The sequence below is a fragment of the Harmonia axyridis genome, chromosome 1 (assembly GCF_914767665.1).
Source record: "Harmonia axyridis chromosome 1, icHarAxyr1.1, whole genome shotgun sequence".
Taxonomy (NCBI): domain Eukaryota; kingdom Metazoa; phylum Arthropoda; class Insecta; order Coleoptera; family Coccinellidae; genus Harmonia; species Harmonia axyridis.
In genome coordinates, this window is record NC_059501.1 from 56481543 (window position 1) to 56506316 (window position 24774).

At 36.9% G+C, this 24774-nt stretch overlaps 1 protein-coding gene across 7 annotated transcripts in view; it reads left to right on the forward strand.

Moving 5' to 3' along the window:
- Positions 1-24774, forward strand: part of LOC123671710 (homeobox protein homothorax) — a 232707-nt gene that overhangs the window by 131475 nt on the left and 76458 nt on the right. For all 7 annotated transcript variants that reach the window (XM_045605697.1, XM_045605692.1, XM_045605691.1 and 4 more), the window contains one exon: positions 17398-17406. In XM_045605697.1, the coding sequence (XP_045461653.1) occupies positions 17398-17406 (9 nt within the window). The remainder of the gene's footprint in view (positions 1-17397; positions 17407-24774) is intronic.

The following is a 24774-nucleotide window of genomic DNA, read 5'->3' on the forward strand; positions in this document are numbered from 1 at the left end:
TTCCCTCCCGGACCTCCATATAACTCCGGGACCGCTAAGCCTCCCGACAAACTTTGAATTTCAAATTAGCCGACCGGGGCTGGGGTGGCGGGCCATTTTTAAGGATTTTAAATTAGAAAAAACCCCACCGTCGTCATCGTGAAGTGTTAATTCCCGGTTAATGGAAAACGGTATTGAAATGGGGGCGTAGGGGATTTTTTTATCTGCGCTCGGAGGAGGCGTTATGGCACCTCGGGAGAGGATAGTGGAGTATTAAGGCGGTATCCCGCTCCTCCGGTTCTGATTTCTTTTTTTTTCCGAGGGTTTACGTCTTTTGACGAGGTTAAATGCTTGTTTCGGTATCTCAGGGTTTCTACAACATTCGGCCGTTATTCGGTTCAATTTTAGCTGTACCATGTGACTTGTGATCTGTCAAAGTTTAACTACGTTTACGATAATCCATCAGTTTTCAGGATGAGTGAAGCAAAATGAAACGTTCCTCTGATTTACCGTCCTCATTACCACATGAAAGAATTCCAAATGCATTTTTACGTCTTCATTTTTAATTTTCGGAAAATCGATTTTCAGCCTTCGACAAGACTTTTTGTGAAAAATTTTTATATGAAAATCCAAAAAAAAAATGTTTTTTCGGAAAGTTATATTAATAAAGCGTACTTGTTTTTGAACTGATCTCTGAAACGGTATAGACCACTCTTAAACAATTATAACCATGTAATCCTTCTTAATAGAAGATGAAATATTCGCCAAAGTAAGGCTGAGTCAAGAAACATTTTCTCAATGTGAACCTTTTCTGACTACACTTGATTGGGTCATTTCATTCAACATAAGGTTTGTTCTATTTTACTATTCTGGTATTCTTATTGATAAAGATATTTCTCTATTTCAGTATCGTAATGAGTTCATTACAGTTTTAAAAACAGTGCTGAAATGAACTCGTTACAGCATTGTTTTCAGTTATATTTTTCGTTTTGTGGTTGTCTACTCAGACTTTCGATCCTATCAAATTCTACCACACTTCAATGGTCAATAAAATATAAATTGGATTTAGTGAAATGATTTGCAACTTTATTCGCGATTTCTCTCGATTCTAGTGGTGTTAAATCGATTTCGTCAGACATAATTCACGAATTCAATGCGTTATTATGAATTATTTCAAAATTCGAAACGTACGATTCAAAAATAAATTCCGTATTCTGTCAATTTTCGTAACAGCCACACCAACTGCCAAGATACAATACAAAAGTCACTAGTATGTATAATCTGAATTTTTCATTGAATTTCGACAATATTTCTCAAAATTTGACTGAAATGAAGAAAATATCGTCTCATACTCGTTGCAGAAGGCAATTCCAACACTCATGCGTTCGAAAACTCGCATTCGTGTTGAATAGGAGCCCATTCTGCAAGTTGTTTTAGAATATACTATTTCGTTCCACAAATTTCGTTTTTTTTTCTCAACTCTTACTATTGTATTATTTTTTTGAATTTGGGGCCTCTTGAAGGTGTAGTAAAATATGCTTGTCAACTATCATATCATCAAACGCTAGAGCTGGTTTTCGAATCTTTCCGCGGTTGTTCAGAGTATCCATAATCTTAATTATCGACGTTCGACGAAGCGAATGACAAAACCACCTGAAAGATCTTCAAAGGCCGAACCCAAGGTGGAAAGTTCTTCCGTTCGGGTCGTTTTCCCTTTCGGAAAATCCCCGAGAACGAAGGGGTGTTACGGCGGAACAAATAACTATAGAATTCCCATTATTACACCGTATTTGTAGTCGTTGCCACGAGAAGGGGGAAACAAGCGTCAAACCACAAGACGTTCTTTGTGCCAAGATCACGTCGTTTCTCCTTTGTCGTGCCAGATACTTGAAAGTTGTTATCATTTCCTGGGCTAAGACGCCGGGCGTCCAACGGCACCCCGCTAATTAAACACCCGAAGCGACGCCTCTCGCATCTGATACCGACGACAAAAGACGAAGCTCGAGCGTCACGTTGTCATCCGACGCCCAAAATTCGAGAAAAATCGATCTTGGATGAAATTTATTTTCTCTATTTCAGTATCGTAATGAGTTCGTTACAGTTCTTCTTTTTTCGTTTTGTGGTTGTCTACACTGACTTCCAATCCCATCAAAATTCAACATACGCCAATTGTCAAGATAATATAATTTGGATTCAGTGAGATGATTTGCGACATTATTCGCAGTTTCTCTTAATTCTGGTGGTATTAAATCGATTTCTTCAACCATATTTCACGAATTCAATGCGAAATTATGAATTATTTCAAAATTCGAAACGTACGATTCAAATTCAGTAATCTGTCAATTTTCGTAACAACTGCCAAGATTCAATACAAAACTCACTAGGATATATAATCTGAATTTTCCATTAACTTTGGACAATATTTCACAAAACTTGACTGAAATAGAGAAAATATCGTCTAATACTCGTTGCAGAAGGCCAACACTCATGCGTTCGAAAACTCGCTCCTTCGTCGCTCGTTTTGGAATTTCGCATTCGTGTTGGAATGGTGGGCTTCTATTCCAACACGAATACGGAATTCGAAAACGAGCTAGTTTTTGAACGCATGGGTGTTGGAATTGCCTTCTGCCACGAGTAGTAGACGATATTTTCTCTATTTCAGTCATATTTGGTGAAATATTGTTGAAATTCAATGAAAAATTCAGATTATACATCCTAGTGACTTTTGTATTGTATCTTGGCCGTTAGTGTGACTATTACGGAAATTGACAGATTAACTAATTTGTTTTAGAAGGTAGTATTTTGCTCGCTAATGAACCGTCGTCCGAGGGAAATATTTCTGAGAAAAATTTCTCGATAACGAATACGCGATCTGATACAGAACTAGAAACGCAGATTTACAGTTTCGTTCATTAGCTCGGCCAACTACATATTAACAACTATTCCAATTCCGGCCGCTTTTCAATCCGAACTCGTTCTGCATACATTTACATTTCAATTTCGGTTCAGACCTAATGATATTTCATGCCGCTTTATGTGGAAAAGAAATTTGCATGTATGAGAAAATAACAGAGGACCTTAATGTGCCAAAGGACTCGTGATTAATTGCATAACAACGAAAATTTGTCGGCCGCTTGACAAATGGACTTGGCTTTACGCCTCGTTTCTCCGGCTTCTTATTAGCCACATCTGTAATCGGCTAATCAAAGAATTATCGCGATGGTAAATTATTTTGTTGGTACCCCTCGAAACGCTACGCCTAAATGAATCAACAGAAAGATGAAGAGTGAGATATCACATTTTAAGAATAAAGTCTGTTCACTGTTAATTTTCATTTGCAGCAGTTACAATCAACCACACTAATAAGCCAAACAATTCATCTTTCCGACGAATTTCAATTCTATGTTGAATTATTGTCCAAGAAGAAAAAAATAAATAATTTATTAAACTTATTGTGTAAAAGAACCGAAAATATCAACTTCTTTGAAATAGACACTTAAATTAAATCACTATTAATCATAGCAAAATAACGAAATAAAGTTTTTAAATATTGAGAAACCTCCAGGCTTTGTTTGATTTCATAGATTTGTCGTCTAACTTATTGCTGGTTTTGTAACTGTTAGAGCAGCTCTGGAAAATTGTCTTTCAACAGAAGCTGAAGATGCTGGCTTCAATAAAAAATCCTTGGCCATTTTGGCCAAGTTTGGAAAGATATTTCTGAAACTACCAAAATTTTCCAATGGATTTCATAGAAATGTGAGAAAACTACTAATAGTCACACTGGCGACTGCTTCAATCTCTTGGCGCTCAAGGAATCCCCTTATTTATTTTAAGCGCGCACGAGATTGCAGAAATATATGCCGTGCTACGCGTGCATATCAAACTCATGTATTATCAAGTTGCTTAATATCAAGTCAAGCAATAAATCTCTAAAATCAAGTCAATTTGTAATTTTTCACGAGCTTGATTTTCAAGTCAAGCAGTTGGTTAAAATTCAAGGTACTTGGCTTGATGAATCCCTAACTAAAGCATTTGGAAAAAATCTCCTAGGACCCCTATTTGTTTTTTCGAAATAATAAGATATCAAAAAACAGATCATATAGATACCTTGATTTGTTCTAGAGTTACAGGGCGTTTTCTGAAAAATTCGAAAAATTCCGAAATGCTTTTTCAACCGCAGTTTTGTCAAAAAGACTCCTGTTATTGAGTCTTCAATTTTTTTGATGGGACTCTTTCTTCTAGGCGATACATTTAATTTATTTTAGATTGACTAATTTCTGGCCTTTCTTGAGCAAGCTGTAATCCGTTCAACGATCAACTATTCTTCAGTTTTATTTGTGAAGTGATGCAATTCTTACAGTAATAACGAATGCGAATTCCAAAGAGCAAGTTTGATTCCGCAAAAGATACAGACCTTGTTAATGTCCGTCGTAATGGATCTTCCAAAAACTATAAGTCGCCTCAATGATGTCCCATGACGAGGAGGTTTGCGTTTGGCGAAACTGTTTTATTAAGGTAACTGGTGTCGAATGTGTAATGCGCTATAAACTTTATATCCCAGTCGTTACCCGGTCTTAACCGCAAATCCTGAGCACCGTATAGTCTCTTTTACTGTTCGGGCAATAAGATAACTCCGCAATGACCTTTCGAATGGCCCATATGGGCCCGTCGACTACCCCCAACTAGTTTGACGATCGCCTAAACTGATTGCACGCCTTTTCCACACACAGAGAGAGAGAAACACCCCAATTCCGTATCTTTTTATTATTAATTCCGACGTCATCTTCATTCACTCTTCGCTCTTTTTTATATTCGCGCTTTTACGACCTGGATCTCCTTTTTACATTCGATTTTACGGCAGGAAGTCCATCATTCCGCCGTTTCGACTTGTTGGGGACAATTTCGCTCATCTGCATAGCATCGGACGAAAACGATACAAATTCCGCAGAAGAGTTTAATATCTTTCCCACTAAGTGTTCACCATTTATTAACTTGTTCGAAGCGGATCTTTGAGGTTTTAAATAATTGATCCAGTAACCTTGTATCTATTTCGTGATCTTATGATCTTAATTTTCTAAATGTTTTGATAAAAGTGTTGAAGCTTAGTAGAAGACGGATCTTCTTCAATTTGCCGAATTCCTCCAGGCGTCTTCATCGTTCCCAAAGTTGTGGTGTGGTTTTATATCGACAAGCACTAAATCGTCTGCGATATTCAATGTTCACGGATCTCAATCTATCAGCTGGCATTACGGCTACTTAGAACTTTTCTCATATTTTAAGCCCCAACAGCACTCCACTCTAATGCGCCCGCATAATAGAGACTTTGGCGGGTTGGTGAATCGATAAGTGTAAGTTGAAGCGGCCTGTCTGCTGTAGGGGGGGCCAAATCTAATTTGTTGATGGTCAAGGAAGTGTTTTTGGCACGGAATACCAAATCGCCGAACTATCGATGCGTGAAACGTCGATCTGGGAATCCACCCTCCTCGAAATGAACGTGGTGAATAACAAGAAGCCGAAAAATTGCTCTATCTCCTTGTACTGCTGATATTTAATTCTTTAGAGTAGCTACGCCTAAAGCTGTGTTTCCCGAATGTCGGTATATTATTCCCGAAAGAAACCATTAACAATTTCATCAGTTCCCCCATCCCTTCTTCGAACAATAAATTCCAATATAGAGTGAACTCCGCAATTGGACAACAAAAAACTTTCCGGTTCCCTTATGAAGTCCGTAGTCCCGAAAACACGCGTCTAACCACAAAGTACGGCGAAAGTCTTGATTTTGATTAAGATATACCTACGCATTTCACTGGCGAAAGAGGAAGACGAAAAAGTGCTGAAGTTGCGGGAGCGTGCAGAATTTATATGCCCACAAGAAGGTCTTTCCGCGCGTCAATAACACCATTCTGTATTCCACTTAGGACTTGACCGGCGGGAAATTAGATTTCGAACGGGTATCTGCCTAGGTTGGAATATTTTTTGGGTGGGGAAACTCTCGGAATAAATCAGGCAATAAATTGAAGACATGATCTAACAGACTAAAAATTTAATAAAACTGCTTGAAATGTCTTCATAACCTCATCACAATATTCCAAAATGTGATTCGTCTTCTCATTGATCTATAGGAGTTTCAGGATTCACCCAGTTGCGAGAACGTCTACTAAAATTCAATGTCGCTTTAAAATTGTAATCCTCCATTAAACGGCGCAGATAGCCAATAAGTTCCTCATATTGGAGGATTGAAATTTTAATAACGGCATTTAATTTTAATGAACTGCAACTGGGTTAACCAGTTGCAGGATTGAATATGGAAATTCGAATATTTGGAATTAGATATTTTCCTAATTGTTGAATTTTTAGTGATATGTGAATTTGTATTTGCCTGCTGAAATCCAAGCTTTGGCGTTATTATTTCGATCCTTATATCATAGGTTGTTTCACGTGGTTTGAAAGTTTTCCAATATTTTTAGATATTTACTTCAATATATTTTGAATTGATATAAACTTTGATTCACTATTGGACATAAGAAGTGCGTTCTTTGTGGAGAAACCCGCGAATTGAGTAAAATATCTTATCACTGATATGTGTTTCCATTTCCCTCCATATGTCAAAATTGATAGGTTATGTTGGAGACCAAACTCGCTTACTGAAAATGACGTATGCTTCCTGTATCTATGATTAATTCTCTGAGATACCAATCGAATCTTACGGGCTCGTAAATAAATCTTCACGCCGGTGTTCAAAATACGGTTGGTACGCCTGATTCGAATTCTGGCCTTATATTAATTCGGCGAATTGGTAAGCTCTAGTGGCATCGCCTTATTCGCATTCCCGATCAATGTACCGGAAAATTTGATTTTGCGCCGACAATCCCAGATTTGCATAATCGCCCGTTTACGTCACAAGAAGACTAATTAAAAATGTATGGCACGCCAACTCCTGCACGAGTCAATATTTGATGGGGGCGCCACGGCTCCGTGTCACTGTCAACCTTTCGCAAATTCCGTTCGGTCCGCCAGACACGACCCTATCAAACACTTTAGTTATTTACCTTGCACACTCGACTATCTCCCTTTTCGCTCCGTTTCTCTGCACACTTCAACCTTTCGGAACGGTAAAAAAAGAAAAAACGTTGGCTCGTCGTCCATCGTAATTTTCCATGGAGCCGCGCATTGACATCCCCGGCGCTTGTCATAGAATTCCGAGGACCATCGATTACTCCCTCCGTATTAATTCACACCGCCATATATTATTCGAGCTCGCCCTCTCTACGTCATCCTCAAAAGTTATTTCCGTGATTTATACGTGAAACATGCCAAGTGTCAATATGATTATTCCGGACACTGCGGTTTCCTCGGCCAAAACAGCTAATAAAACAGCCGTACTCGTAGTACGCAACCTGAAATAATACAAACATCCATTTGATCATAAAAGTTAGATAAATAACTAAGGCATCTTTGATCCCTTTGTGGTCGCGACCATTTTATAGTTCGTAAAATTCGATTCTGTGTTCGGGATCTTTTCTTTCTTATATCTATGTTTGTTTTGCCGTGGTATTTGTGAAGTGAAGCCATGTGGAAAGGGGAAAGTGGGGTTATTTTATTGACTGTTATAACGTTTGAAGTCTAGATGTCGATTTAGATCCGTTACGGAAATAACCTCTGAACTCGGCGTTCGTAAGTTTCGACGTTGTATTAATTGAAAGTCAATTAAGTATTTGGCTTGACTAGTCGCCAACATAATTCCGAAAGATAAAAGCGAAAACGTTATGTACGTATAAACTCGATAAAACACTTACAAGAGAAACATCTCAAGATAGAATTTACGAAATGTTCTATTGATAAACATACCATTAACCTCCTAATTGAACAACGCAACCAAATTAGTTTTGATCGATGCATCGCATTATCGAACCACTCGGATGTTTCCATAAACGAATTTGTTCCTTTGGCGATAACGGAAAACGCGGTTCTACCATTTGTGGCAGTTTACACCGTCATTCTACATGGAAAATTTCGATTTGCAACCGACGCATTATCGCTGAATCAATTCGAAATTACGAACGAAAACAGGGTTCAATTTCGGTCGATCACTATTGCGTATATGGGATTGGTTCTGTAACTGAACGGAAAAGGGCTGCTCTTCTTTGATTTTTCTCTCAAATAGATCAATGGAATACTTGAATTCACATTCGTAGTTTTTGAACATTTTACAAATGATTCAATGAGTATACGCAATTTTTCGCATGTCCCCAACATGGTTAGATTACGTTGTCGGATTGTGATATATTTTCAAATCCACAATTTTAATATATCGTTATGAATGTATATTATATTGAATGAAATATATTTATTTGAGTGATTCATGATTAAATATGCAAATTTGAATATTTGGAATCCGATATTTTTCCTAATTGTCGAATCTATAATGAGCAGAATACTTTTTATTTTCTGTATCTACCTGCTGAAATCCAAGGTTTGGCAACTTTTGCTCTCCTAGTGTCATCGGTTGTTTCACGTCGTTTGGCGCGCTTTAATTTTGTTTTCTGAATTTCTGAGAATTGTGTTCTTTGTGAAGAAACTCACGAATTGAGTGAAATATCGTATCACTGATATGTTTTCATTTCTGCGCGCTTTATATCAAATTGGATAGTTCATGTTGGGGACAAAATTTGCTTACTGAAAATGACATATGTTTCCTCTATCTATGTTTATTTCTCTGAGACTGAAACAGATGTAAGAGAAATATACCTTTTATATAAACGTTATAGTTTTGATTTCTCAGTAAGGAGGTTGAAAATAATCAAAATAAATGTCCTTTCTCTAATTCTGTGGTTATTCCGTTCATTCTTCCACATCTTGTAGAACAAAATCGTGCGAGAATATATCAGAAACGCACTGTTTTCATGGTTATATTTTATTATTCTATGTTGGTACTCCGAACTTTCCGCCACGGCATTATCTGTCAATTCATCAATTTGCCTTAAAGAAATCAGTTCTGCCAACCAACATTTTTCAATGCAAAAATCACTAAATTATATTCATGGAAATATTTCATTAATTTCAATGAAAATGCAATGAATTAGAGAAAATAATGTATAATACTCGTACAGAAGGCTCATTCTACCACTCGTTCATTCCAAAACTCGCCACTTCGTGGCTCGTTTTTTAATTTTGAACTCGTGGAAGAATATCAATGCCTTCTGCACTTGTAGAAAGGATTAAATAAAATAATTATAATAATAATAATAAAAAAAAAAAAATTAATTAATTATTATAAATAACTATTCTGTAGGGACCAAAACACTCGTATAATATTTTTTGTGTCAGTATAGCGAGTTATTGACAAGCGGTTTCATGATCGCGTTTTCTTCCGTTTTGCTGACAAGAAGTGGCTTCTTGGGTTTTGCAATTTTCATCTTCGAATTCTGTATGGAAACCTCCATAGATATCCAATATCGTTATTGAATATTTCGCCAATAGACTACAAATGTAACAATAAAGCCATAAATTGAGATATTAATCACGTGTTCTAAATCATCTGTGACTGCTTCATCTACCATCCATGTTCTCAAGATACTGCAACTCTCTCTCATAAATAGCTAGTTGGAAAAGTTGAAGATGTAGAATACCAAAGTTGAATTTTCTTCGTATAGAACGGCAATTATCAAAAAAGCGTTTGCTTGGCGGAACACCCCGAGCATCTTCTCAGTTCCATTCACTCCGAACATCATAATGGGCCCAAAAGATGCCATCATTCTCGCGGACCAAGATTGGATCACGGCCTCCCCGTTCTCCGAGAACGAGATAAAAAGCTAATGGCAGGGGCGTCATTTCCATTTTTTAATTTCCTCCATTGATATTCAATGCGGGACATAAAAGAGCTAACAGGTTGTGATAACAATTTTCTTTGGAACGGGGAGCGAAATTGTCTGTCGATCGTTTCGGACGCGGAGGGGATTTTGCCGACATTGTTCTTGAAAATAATCTAGTCGGCGAGGAGATGTAATCTTCGCCCGCTTTTCGCCTCCGGTATTTGGTTAAAAAAGCAATAGCCGGTCCGCAATTACGCCCTAACGGGCTCTTGTTCCTTCTTGATCAACACATAACAATCGCGTTAGGCCCTCATGAGCCTGGAGTGGCTGGATGCGCCGCAAACGACCTCGGTTTCGCCACCCCCCTAGAAAATTTTTATTTCCGTTTATTGTCTTGTAGATGTCGGTGGACTTAATTTAACCTTCCCCTCACCTATACCTCTATATATTCTCTTGGGATAGAGCAACACAACAATTATTAACTTCGAACAATAAAGCATCAGCTCAATATTAGCAGAGGAAATCATTCATTACAATGTCTGATACAAGGGCACAGATAAAAGCCTCAGCAAAAACTCTGTTTTTTGTGTATTTGTTCAAATAATGAGCTGACATAATTATACTAAAGTGCTTCGTCTTCATCCAAACAATATTTTTTCCATCCTTTCTTTCCACCAAAAGTTGACGACGTCTCTATTATAATTGAATCTGAAATAAAAGAAGAAGATGAGATGGGAGTAATAAATGTTATAGTTTCCATTATATTGATTCAAAGTAAGCGACTCATTCTGAAAAAGAATCTGAAACTGAATGGATAGTTTGGAAAACACCATGAAATTTATAAATTAGACAAGTATTCACCAAGTGATCGATGGTTTTTTTTTACACCACACTCACATACAACGCTTTCAATAGAATTTCATTTGAAGAGCATATTGCAACGACCATGATCATTCCCTAGTCGATATGTAGTACACCAAATATTTCTGGGAGAATTGAAACCTGGAATTTTCTCTTAAGGATCCACGAGTAGACTTTTGTTGAAGACAATACAAGGAAACCATTCCGAACGCCAAATTTCGTTGCCACTTTCATTAGATCGAAGAAAAGTATTAATCGATAAAGGCTTACGTCACTTTAATCTGGCAGTTCTAGTATCTGGGAGGTAAGATACAATTGTAAATAAGTTCGGGTAGAAATGAAATTTATCCCAAGATTTCTTGACTGCAACCTGTCTACTGATATGAAGCGGAATTATATGTAATAGCACTGGCAACCAATGTTAAGGTGTAGCTCTAATAGTTCCACTGATAATCGAACAGAAACTTTAAGCCGAGCATCAATGAAATGAACATGAGCACTACTTAACCAAACAGAACAATAGTATTCAGCAGCAGAAAAAACCAAGGCCAAAGCTGTGCTGGCATCAGCATCCCATGAAGAACTTGCTAATTTTCGAAGAATATCACCCATACCAAGACGTAACTCATCAACTTGTGTTGCAATAAAGGCCCCATCCCTTCCCCAAGACCCGAAACCAATTCATCTCCATTCAGAGCCTCCCAGTGGTTCACGTGAAATGCTGCGGTGCGAAAATATGAGTTTAGGACACTTCCACCCCGCTTTTGTTACATCGTCCAGTCCAACAAACCTTACGCACTGTAATCCCCAATTTAAACAAAGCAATAACTTGTCCATATCTCATTATTACAGCTCATGCTCATCCCTCCCGGATACGGCGTTGCGTCCGGGGGTAGCAACCCTTATGATCCAAATAATTCCAACAGAGACGTTATTATCAGAGGATTACCTTGGATATTTGCACCTTCCCTTGGCGGTGCGGGTTAGCCGGTATGCATGTTCCAAGTCCATAATGCCCGGTTATTGCCATCACACCCTGTCCAGCCCTCACAAAGTGGGGGATGGATTCTAGGAACACGCAAAGCCCGGGTAATTTATGCCTCTTTTCGTCAATAGCAAGAACCGTTGCGTATTGTTTTCGTCAGGAACGCTGCTGCAATAGGAACTGCGCCTATATTCCGAATGGAATTCGTTCCACAGAACACGACCAACACCCCTAATATAATTCTATGATTTCTTCTTTCGGAACACATCCTTTATTGGTGTTGGACATGAGCTGCGAATTTTGGGCGTATGGCCACCGCCCTTCGTTCCGAAGACTGACTTACACGGTTTGCATTCATTTGGGTTAAATGAACCGGTGAATCAATAATGCTAGCCTTCAAGCATTATCTGGCTATCCCTATTTGGAGATTATCTTCTTCTTCTTCTTCTTCTCGAACAGACCAATCTCCAGCCTATATAGCCCTTGGTGAGAGAGTCTGAATATGGGCTCAGCCTGAATTTGGAGGTTATACTATGACACGACTTGTCAAGAAACTCAGTTCTATGATTCGTCATAATTTCCAGACTTAAAATTTTTCGTAACTTCTTTATTAGGAAAGTTTCCAGTTCACATAATTTTGTCTTGAATTGGGCAATCTGAAGCTTAGATATCACATCTGAAATTAGCAGACAGTTCCTTGTGAAACCGTTTTCTAATGTATCTCAATCAGTGCAATTACATTTGTAATGAATTCACCTGAGATTAAGGAATCGGTTGAACTATTTCCCATTCATTTAAAATTCTGCAGTAGGAAGTACATCAATCAAGATGATTATTTTCGATCTGCTCTCTTGGTTTCGCTGTAGAGGGGACTGATGGATTACGATGATGCGAATTACTTAGATACATTAAATTACAAATGGTGAGACGCAACGAATTCTCATTGGATGAAATCAACGTTTGTAAAATTCCCATCAGAGATGAATATTTCTCATTATGAAATTCAAAATAGCACTAAGAGACATAAAAGATCAATTTTTATTTTAAATATATATTTCCTGATGGTAAAAACGATACCAATGACAAAGCCTGATGATGACGGAGTTCTTCTATAATAATTTCGCAGGACATGTTAGTAATTATGTTCTAGGATTGGAAGCACATTATTACTGTTATTATAACCAATGAGCTATGTTACGATGTGATTATTGGATAGGGAAACAATAGATCATTTATGGGCTACTTCTATATTGTCGAACGTAAAATAAATTAAGAAACGTAACAAATTTATGTAACTGCAAAATTTTATCGCGAGATTTTTCATAGACGAGAAAGTCGACGGTAATTGAATGACGCCTGGGTAATGGAAAATTGTTAATTGAAATTTCTTTATTATTCCGCGCGACATAAAGTACAAGTGCTCATTTCGCGCTGTCACAAAGCTCTATGAAATTCGTCGAACAATCATTATTTAATATGAAATATCGAAGTTGCACAGCTTTCCCAACGGTTCGGGCTTTTTAGAAATTACTCCCTGTCTTTAATAGCTCCAACGGATTTGTTTTCACAACTTATACGTTGGGTCTATTTGGTGGTATTCGTTATTTGTTAATACCATAGAGTAATAAACATAGATAGAGGGAGGAAACGCAATTTCTACATGTCTCCAACTTGATTAGATTACGTTGTCGGATTGTGATATATTTTCAAATCTACAATTTTACTATATCATTATGAGTGTATATTATATTGAATGAAATATATTTATTTGAATTATTCCCGATTAAATATGCAAATTTGAATATTTGGAATCCGATATTTTACCTAATTTTCGAATTTATAGTATGCAGAATATTTATCATTTTCTGTATCTACCTGCTGAAATCCAAGGTTTGGCAACTATTGGTCTCCTAGTGTCAACGGTTGTTTCACGTCGTTTGGCGCGCTTGAAGTTTGTTTTCTGAATTTCTGATATATTCAGGTATTCATCTCAATATAATTTGAGTTGATATTAACCGTTGATTCACTATGGGACATAGGAAGAATATAGTATCACTGATATGTTTTCATTTCCGCGCGCTTCATGTCATATTCGATAATTCATGTTGGGGACAAAATTTGCTTACTGAAAATGACATATGCTCCCTCTAGCTATTTTATTAATACCGAAGACGAATTTAATCGATTGAAACGATCCAATACAAACCTCGGAATGTTCAAGATCAAGATCTTTCGCCGAAAGTATTCGGTGTCAAATCGCATAGCAGGTTATTCCGTGTTTTTCTCAACGTCCACCTGAGCAGCTGTTGTGCGGACGTGGGTGACCGATTTTACGAGGATCTACCCGACATCGCCCCCTGATCGATTAGGGACGCAGAAGACAAACGAACAAAAATAAAATACGTCTTCGTATAAATTTACATACCTTCCTCAGAGCCGATATTATCTCGACTGTCAGGACGGATTGACAAGGGAATCTTTTTTCTCGGAAATCAATTTGACAAAACGAATATAGCGTGTACTTCTTTCCCGAGTCCGATGTTCGGCTCATCTACATAAAGATGTGCTTGCGTTTGTTTACGTTATTTGGTTTCAACGCACAGCGGCGTTACAAGATCAACGAACCTTTCTATATCGATTATTTTGGATACTTTTCAACTCCGTCTGAGACACGGAACGATTTTGTCGTCTCCCGTATTAAAATACTAGCTCGAGTTATTTCTACTCATTTGAAACCAATCCAATTCATCTCGCACTTCCATTATCTCGATGGCAGACGAGTATCAATCTCGTAAATATAAATCTTTCGTAACGGCAGATACGAATGAGCTTTCTTCATTATACGGAAATCGTGTTTTCGAAACGAAAAAGAAGAAAAATGTCAATGTCGTCGCATTCTATGCCGATGCTTGAACAAGTGACTTTTTCGCTAAGAGAATGCAGGAACGTATAATCGTAGAATCTTCTCGTGTACGAATGAAAAATTGAAACGTCAGCACATCCCATTTTGGGCGTCTTGCCGGGGTCGTCCAGGCTTAAGAATGGGCGAATATCCATACATTAAATTTCATACGCTTAATTAGTAAAAATTCCCCGGCCATAGTTTGAATATTTCAAACCGGCGCGTCAGTTTTTTTCGTCCCCAGTTTCCATAAACACCGGCACACTATGTCGGTACAGTTATAAACGCTGCGTCGATGGCGCGCATCAAAGACATTTTCTATGGGCGATGATCATCGAGTTTCGAACGATCACGACGGAAAAAAAACTGTGTGCACGGACACGATCGGCGTTAATTGTAAATACGAGCCACGTCATCTTCACGTATCGCTTTATTTTCATTTCTCGCGAGCGACAAACGCATTTTTGAAATAGCCTTTGGAAGTCGCGGCTGGCGACGATGTTTTCACATTAAACCGACTCAGCGGTCCTCAAACGGATGTGCTGACTTGATCGATGATCTGCGGTGGTGACGCGGGGACACAGCCACACATCGGTCTCTATGGCACATTCTATTTGACGTTCACGTCGAAATTAGGTGGGTTGAAGTTATCTTTGTTTCAGATTTGTTGTGTCTTTTTCATCAAGCAGGCCTTTAACCTTTATGTCTGCCGATAATTACATTAATATGAGACCTACTGTCGCCCGTGAGATAATTCTTGTTGTCTGAGTTGAATTTGTTATTTTTAATTTCAATTCAGCCCTGATTCTGGAAAAAATCAATAATTCTCTGCTTCCTTCACTGAATTTATTCAGGTGTCTGTAGGATCAATTCTTTATAACAAGAAATTGAGATCGAATAGAAATAATAGGAACACTATATCATTTCGAAATTGCATTAACGTTCAATCTAAAAATATCCACAATAAAATTCAATTCAAAATTTGGAGATGAAATTCGAACAGAACAAGAATCATAAATATGCAATTGAAGTTCATGAAGAAATCGTTGAACACAGAAGAATTCGTTACAATTGATATTCATCTCAAATTCTTCCTGTCTCCAGGATTATGAAAAATTACTAAAATTATAAAATTATGAGGAAACATAGCGATAAGTAATAAAATTAATTTTTTTATATTCCAAAACCAAAAATAATGCAGACATGTTATTTCTCATAAATAAGGTTTTTTTTAATCCATTAGAGATAGATGGCACTATTGATGATTTTTATTGGGTCGAAAAATGACTGACATCTGTCACTTGTCAGTCATTGGGTGACACTGATCTGACATCTCTAAGGCGTTTCCGATACGTCTAGCAAAATTCGCCGTGAGCTTAACGACGTTTGGCGCACGCAGTGCACCGTTTGAGATTCAGTGATATACAGTCGATCTGCAGGAATGTCGATCGTCCATCTTTGTCTGGCGGGACCGGTCCTGCGGCACAAATAGAAAAATGAAATGCCTTGGGTGATACGAACGCCATTTCGGCCTACACTCGTACCCTAAGGAGCGTTTCGACATCTGGAGATGACATGTTTTAATTAAGAAAAAATCCAACTTTTTTCCGTGGGAAATCTTCATTTAGGAGCGGGCCTCGGCGGTGAGGTTTTCGGCTTTCAGGAATGCTTACTTCATCTGAGTTATTTTCGGAGCTCTTTTAATTTCATTTCACTGATTATTTCGTTGGAATTTTATCCTCGAATGAAAACCTCATCTGCCTCTATGTTTTAAAATCAAATCATGTCATCATCTGGAAAACAAGTCCCATTTATGTAAATTTCATCAGATAGCCATAAGTGTCATTTATGTGAATATCATCAGATAGTCATAAGTGTTATTTATGTGAATGACATCAGAAACTCACAAATATCTGATGTTGTAATGAAAGTTACTAGAAATAGCCTCTATTCAGCCACTCTGGAAGCTGCCATCACTTCCAGCCCGTCTTCGAGTACAAGAAATAACCCTCGAGATTCGCCGGTGAAACCAATACCCGTCCAAATTTAAATAGCTGTGCCGTAATTAACGGAAATAAATAAAAACCACAGCTGCGGTATTTAAGCTCAAAGACAACAGAAGTAAAAAATAAATGAGTTGTAACACGAATGGGTGTATGGGCTATAAAATTAGCAATGAAATTTGTTGAACAAGAAATTTGAACACATTATATCCAAGTGACTTTACACATATTAACTTTACAGTTCTGACCATGGAAATCATAAAGTCCGAATATTCTGGCGTTAATTAATACGGCCAGAAATTTGCATAAAATGACAGATAGATAATGGATTTATTGTGTTATAATCCATTTCGAAAATATCGACGGACGAACGATAATGGAGACCATTCGATTTTAATCCTTTTTTTCTTTAATTTTTTTGTCGCTGAAGTTATAATGAAGATTGTCGTATCAGAGAAACCATTGATTTCGTTTAATTAATAAATATACCAGTTTTGATATATTTCTGGAATATTGATATAATCAACATCAAATTTCTCTCGTCAAATGAACTGCATAATTTGGAGTGGAAACTTCATTAACTACAATGTAATCTAATGAATGTACCGGAAAGACGTAGGTAAATCAAGCCAACCGTGGTTATTTATCTATAGCCAACTAGATGTTTATGAAACAAATAATCCGAGAAACTCAATTAAATATAATTTTCCGAAATAACCACTTAATGGTTCCTTATCCATTTGTTGTATTTAGTCAAATTCTAATTATCGTCATTAGAATGCACAATAAAGAGTTATTTATTATAACTGATAAATCAAGTTATGTTTTATACTTATATATATTTTTTTGTTACAGATGGCATGGGTAAGTGGAATTACCAGAACGGTAACCATTACTATTCTAAGGTCCACAGGTATTTAAATAATTTTTAGTTCGATTTAGTTTAGTCTTAAATTATTTGTAAATAAATTTTTCGAATAAATAGTCTAAAAAATCTCCGGCTTTATATTTGGAAGTGTTTTTTTTAGTGTAGTTCATTTTCGCCGAAAGTAATATCGCTAGTTCAATGTTATAGTTCCTCTTAGCGAATCGTAGTATGTGAAATGTTATTGCATTTTATTTCTTCTCAACAATCCTTTGTAGTCTATTTTGTAGTTACTTTTCGTATTATTTATTTTTGTTATTAAGAATTTTATGTAAAAATTCGTTTGAGATGAACTGGATAAAGAGAATAATATGATTCAAAATGAAACGGTTAACGGATTCTGCAATTTTTGACAGGATTTTGATGAAATGAACTAGGATATATCACTTTGAAAATTATGGTGATGTATTTTCTGATTTCTTCAGTTAATAAATAATGTTTATAATATGTGTATAGAGTGTATGTGAAAAAGGGAGTTGTCTTCATCATGCAATTGCTTTTAATTTGTAGATGAGCCCTATATAAACACGAAAAAAAATATTTTCATGGAAAAATATAGAGAGTACCAATAAAAAATATGTAAATAAAAAAAAGTTTTCAAAATTCCCGCTGAAACGGTATTATGGTGACGTCACTGCATAATAGTCACCAACATAGACAAATTAACTAGAGTATCTATGGTCACCAAGTGCTAACGGTCTGTCAAACTGAACTCATATCAGCTGATATTGACAGTCAAGTCGGTTTGATTATATCATCTGACGTTCTAAACCGTAGATAAACTAGTTCTAGATAAGATTAGTTTGTCTATGTTCTAAACGTTTCAGTGCTATGACGTCAAATTCCCCTTATTAGAGTTCGCAGTCACGTGCTAGTCGATAAGAATTAACATAATTTAAATCAATTTTATTGAATTGAATTCGAGAAATAAGATGATGAAAATGCTATTTTAGTATTTCAAAAACGGCCTTTAATGTGGAAAACCTAAATTCATTTGATTTTATTATATAACGCAACATTCCTATTATGATAGTAGCACGGAGTAAATCCCCGATCGTAAACAATGGCGAATATCAATTTTTCCCATATTTCTTCAGCTAGCGAACAAAGGAGTGGGCCAGTTGAGCGCGAACAAAGCGTTTTAGGCCGAACATCAAATCCGACAGAACGAAAATAATCACGTTAATTAGGATAATACCAACAATATACAGTCGCAATTAAACTAATTGATTAACGACTATTCCATGAATATGAGCCCCTCCGAACAATCGGTCCAATTATTTTCGTTCGGTCCATACAGTTTCGCCGGAAACATTGTTATAAACAAATCCCAGGAAGTTATATTCCTGTTCCCATAATTAGGGATGAAATACGGCTGCTGGGCCGCATCTATTTCTTCGACGCTTCCTGTCCTTCCGCTCTCAGATTGACCTGGCAAATAGAAAATTTAGGGTGAATATCGATAGAACCAGGTCAACGATCAGAGAAATAGAAGCCGGAGTTCCCCAAGGATCGGTGATAGGACCGCTTCTGTTCAACTTATACATGGCATACATACCGAAAATGAATAGATGCAAGATAGCCCAGTTTGCAGATGACACTGCCATATTCTATCTCAGTAGAATGCGGAAAACAATCACTAGTTACAGATAGACCTAGATAAACTGATGGAATACTTCAAGAAATGGAGATTCAAAGTAAATACATCGAAAACAGTTGCAATCTACTTCGGAGGAACAACAGTAAAGAAAGAGAAAGCTGGAAACGTAAAAATAGAAAACTAGATGATAGAATGGAAAAAGGAAGCAAAATATCTGGGAGTAATACCGAATGAAAGAATGAATTTCAACAAACAGATAGAAGAAAACAGAAAAAAGGCAAGGCAATTGCACGGGAGACTGTACCCGCTGCTCAACTCTAAAAGTAAACTTCTTTTAGAAAACAAGCAGAAGATAATAAAAATAGTGCTAATACCAAGCATTACGTATGCATGAGTTACCTGGTACAATACAAAAGACAATTATAAGGATCAGTTGCAAAGTACGCTAAATTCAGTAATCAGAACAGCGGTTGGCGCCCCATGGTTTATAACCAACGAACGAATCAGAGAATAACTGAAAATTGAAACTATTGAAGAAATAGTCAACAAACAAAGAAAGAAGACAATAGAGACGCTGAAAGAGCACGATAATAAGGAAGTAAGAAAGTTACTACAAATCAAAATAAGAATGACAGATAAGAGGAAATACTTCTTTCAAAGAACTAAATAGAAGAAAAAAGTGACATGAAGTAGGGAGGAAAGTCTCCCGAACAGACAACAGAAAAATAGGAGAAATGAAAATAGAGGCGTAGGGAACGTAAATTCCGGACCTTGAACAAAATGGAGATCTGATTCTGATTCCTTCCGCTCACCTTCGACAGGAGTCGATCCCGTTCGAAATTCGGATGTTCCAGACAGGCCGACGTGGAGTTTGTATCCGAATACGTTATTGGCTTATTGAAATTTGATCTCGGGACCCCGGTTGCTTCGGATTTGATTATCGGTACGTCGCAATCCGGGCGGTAATTCGTAATTTTCAGATTAGCCCGCTGGTAATTTATCAGATTCACTTCTGATTTCCCGTTCGTCTTCCCCTAATTCGCCGCGCTCCCCTCCCGCAGGAATACGATCCGGGAGATGGGCGGCCATGACCGGGAAGAGATCTGCCGCTCTATGGAATATTCAATTCTAGCTAGACCGTTCAGGCACCAATAATTCATAACAAGATTGAAATATGCAATTTGATAAGTGGATATCTATCGTTGCTTTTTGTCGGAATTTTAAAGAACGAACTCTATTTCACGGAATTTAAAAAACGCTTTTAAAGGAATAGTCCTCCTAGTAATAAACATATAGATAGAGGGAGCATATGTCATTTTCATTAAGCAAATTTTGTCCCCAATATGAACTTTCAACTTTGACATGAAGCGCGCGGAAGTGAAAACATTACAGTGATACGATATTTCACTCAATTCGCGAGTTTCTTCACAAAGAACGCATTTCTTATGTCCCATAGTGAATCTACGTTTCATATTAACTCAAAATATATTGAAATAAATACCTAAATATATCAGAAATACAGAAAACAAACTTCAAGTGCGCCAAACGACGTGAAACAACCGATGACACTAGGAGAGCAAAAGTTGCCAAACCTTGGATTTCAGCAGTTATATACAGAAAATAATAAATATTCTACTTATTATAAATTCGACAATTAGGAAAAATATCGGATTCCAAATATTCAAATTTTCATATTTAATCGGGAATCACTCAAATTAATATATTTCATTCAATATAATATACATTCATAACGATATAGTGGAGTTGTGGATTTGAAAATATATCACAATCCGACAACGTAATCTAACCATGTTGGGGACATGTAAAAATTGCGTATAATTCTTCTGTCTGTCATTTAGTTTCTTTGGTCCAATGTTCTGCAGTTTTCAAAATACATAATTCGAATAGACGGTCATACAGAAACAGACATTTATCTTGCAAACAGATCGCACGGTTTTTATAGATTTTTCAACTTTTGTCGATATCATTTTGATCTAAACTCCTGCTGATATTAAGCTTCAAATTTGGAATGAATTATTACAATATTCTCGAAAGTTGTGCTGGATTATGTTGCGGAAGTTTGACGATTTCGAGAACTTATGATCCTTAAAAAAAATTTACATTTCAATTAGAAATCAGCAATATTAGTCTAGCTCTCTAGAATCAAAATATTTGGAAGGAAATGACACATGATAAAAAATTTTTTTTCGTGACATCTAAGATGTAGGGATCCAAACTCGTGTTCTTCCGTCTAGCCGATCCGTAACCGTGGAGTATTTTCGAGACGCCAGTGCCTTCTTCTGATCCCATCTCATTAGCATTCTATATCTGTAACTTGGATATTTCGAGTTAATTATAGTTACTTGAATCACGTCGCTGGATTATCTGGGTTGAAGTGTTTTCAGACATCGAATAATGACGCCGAGGATCGAGGGAAGTGCGAAATTCATCCTATAACCCCGTTTTTGTTGATTCGAAATTTCGAAACATGAGATTAAGAGTCCCTCGAATATGAATTCGAAATGTTTTCGAATTTTGTGTTTGGTTTGGTTTTCACAAATTGGGATTGTGTAGACAATTGGCAGAAGCTTAGTCGCACAATTATTTACCTTGAAAACGAATAAATAATTCAAGATAAGTAAACATTACTTTACGTTTGAGATCTTAATATAAATCAGGTGAATATTGAATGTGATGAAATCTCACATGAATACAAGTAAATCGATCGATTTTTGAAGAATTCATACAGGTTAAGATTAATGCAAACGTGACATACATATACATTACAGTTTATATACCGTGGATGTAAGAAAATTAACCAGACTAACAAGTCCAGTAGGAGTCTAACCTGAAATCATTTATTAATTTGTGTAGTGCATACAGCCTCGTCGGTTCTACCTTCAAGCCTTTCCCGAACATAAGAGATTATCAAAACGCCCATCAAAAACCGATCGTATTATTGACAGTTGAAAGTCCCCTCGTAAAGAGCCGTTGCGCCTACGTTATATTCCTAAAATAGAGCAGTAAACTCTTTGGACGTGAAAAAATATTTTAAGGCTGCATTAGAGGATGACTTGCAGAACTCTTCTACACCTGGACGCCCTCGAATACCCAGTTCTCCGCTTTTATAGACCGTTAGTCACCATTATTTCCAATGAATTTTCATTTTATACACACCGCCACAGCTATATCCCCTTGGCGATCGGGAAAAAGATACGATGGTGTGTTTTTTTTGTTCGTGGCTTTTTGTTTCGTGTCGATGAAATCGTCGTATTGAGTTGCGAATGTAGTCTCGAAGAAAGAAAACTTCATATAAAGTAATTCTATGACATTCTATGAGTTGAGGTTAGGTTAGGTTATCCTACTGTACTGGATGACTTCAGAGATTCTATTCACTTTTCTCGAATTCCTATACATCGTTTATCTATCATTATTGGAATTGGAAGTCAATGTTGACTGATTCTAATTGAACATCAATATCAATGAAAACGTAATAATGATATTTATTATATAAGCAATAAAATCTGCTCATTGCAATAATCGTGTTGTGCAAAGGAAATATTCTCAATCCTTCTTGGTATTATTTATACTCTTGTTCCAATGTGTTATCGGAAATGCAAGACATATTCACAACTGAAATTTTCTAGGTATTTTGATGATTCTTGTCATGATATGCAAAGTTTATCTGAAAAGATAATATCACCTCTTACAGTACATATCTACCGTCTCTGTGGATCTATAAATCTACCAGCTCTATTGACTGGTTTTCCTCTACCAAATAGGTAGATCCATCAGCTTGCTAGTTTATTCTCTTTTAACATGAACTGGATAGGTTGAAGTGCTCCCTAAGTCATTCGATTAGCACAAAAATATAAGAGGTTTGTCTAAATTTTAAAGGATTCTTAGGTGATTGGATGTTTATCTAGTCATTTTCAATTTTCCCCAGTATGATCATCAAAGTATTAGCTTTTTCATACATTGGTGAAGTGACTTTTCTCCAATTTTTCTTTGGTCCTATAGTAAACTGTTGAGTATTCTGAAGAAGAACGCAACACCCCCAGTCTTGCTGGTATAGAGATACAGAATCTCTCTGTATGATTGAGGGTGGATGTGTTATAAGTTATTAACGGTTCTTAGACTAGTGTGACATCCATATTTTGGTCTCCAGCGCACGTCAGCCCCGTTCCACCACCGATCCACCGCAAATAGATTACGTGATCCCATCTCTTATCATATCCCCCAAGTATTCCCGACACGTCTGCCTCCGATGTAAGAATTGCAACACGTTACTGTTCCTACTTTGTTCGACGTGTCCCCCCCCCTCGTCGTCCCTCTGAACTGTTATATTTAAGGCCATTTCGGAATTCCATTAATGCGAATGGGGAAATAAACAAATGATCCGCAACTACTGCATCTACTACGTGTCCTGAAATTTTCAGCGGGTTTACAATAAAAGCGGGAAAATCTATTCGCATCGCCAGAATCTATCACCATTTCTTCCTGGCGGTTTGACTGGATGAACCGCGTGAATTTTGAACGGAACGCAGACGTAGGTTTTCGTTTTAGGACGGTTCGCCTCCAGGAGGAAGCTCTTCTTCAAATCGTATCAAGTAACACCTACCGAGACCTAGTTGAAGAAAGAATCTCCTTTTAGCATATCCAGTGGCTCTAAATTCGATTACTAATCCTATTTTGACTGTACCTCTAGTTTCAGCCTCATTGTCGATAATAATCACATCACATCACTATCGATTTTCTTGTGTAACATATCAAATGGTAGGTATTCGTAAATAGTTTTCTCCTCCTTTGAATAACAACTTGTTCTATAATATTGTTGATTGTTTTCAGAATCAATGATGTGGCTGTTCTGAGAAATTATTTTCCTTGTTTTAGGGTTTGAACAATTTGCCATTTCCTCATAAAGTGCTTCATTTACAAATGTTTGACACTTGGAAGTTCTGGAACTTTTTTCACCTCCTTGACATTGCATTTTTCACTATTCCTTACCATGGTATTCTGAGGATTCCTCTAGCTAGATAGAACGGCCATATCTAGAGTCTTGAAAGACTAATATCCAAAAGCTTTTTGCAGCTTTTAGGATCAATTGTGTCTCCATCATCGAAAAACCCAAAGTTTTTTATAGCAAAGTGCTTTTCGCCCTTTCACATCTAGAAATGATATTAATTGTCTATTGACGAACAGATCTATACAACACCTGGTATGCAGAAATCTGCTTTTTTCAGCATTTAGTGCGTTCTGACTGAATTGTGTCTCCATTATCCTAAAACCCAAAGTGTTTATAGCAAAATCAAAAGTGCTTTTCGCCAATTTACTTCCAGAAATGCTATCAATAGTCTACTGACGAACAGATCGAAATAATGCCTGGTTGCAAAAATCTGCTTTTTGCAGCATTTAGTGCATTCTGACAGGATTGTGTCTACATAATCCAAAAAACTCAAAGTTTTTTATAGCAAAGTGCTTTTCGCTTTTTTATATAGCAGAATCAATAGTGCTTTTCGTCTTTTTACTTCCAGAAATGTTATCTACTGTCTACTGATGAACAGATCGATATAATGCTTGATAGTTTCACTTCGCAAAATTCATTTGAAGGTTCCCTTTCAAAATCAACTTTTCCAATGACGAGAAAAACGCTAACCTCCTGATGGCAAACACTCCCGGTACGTACTGTTCTCGAATTTATTAGCCA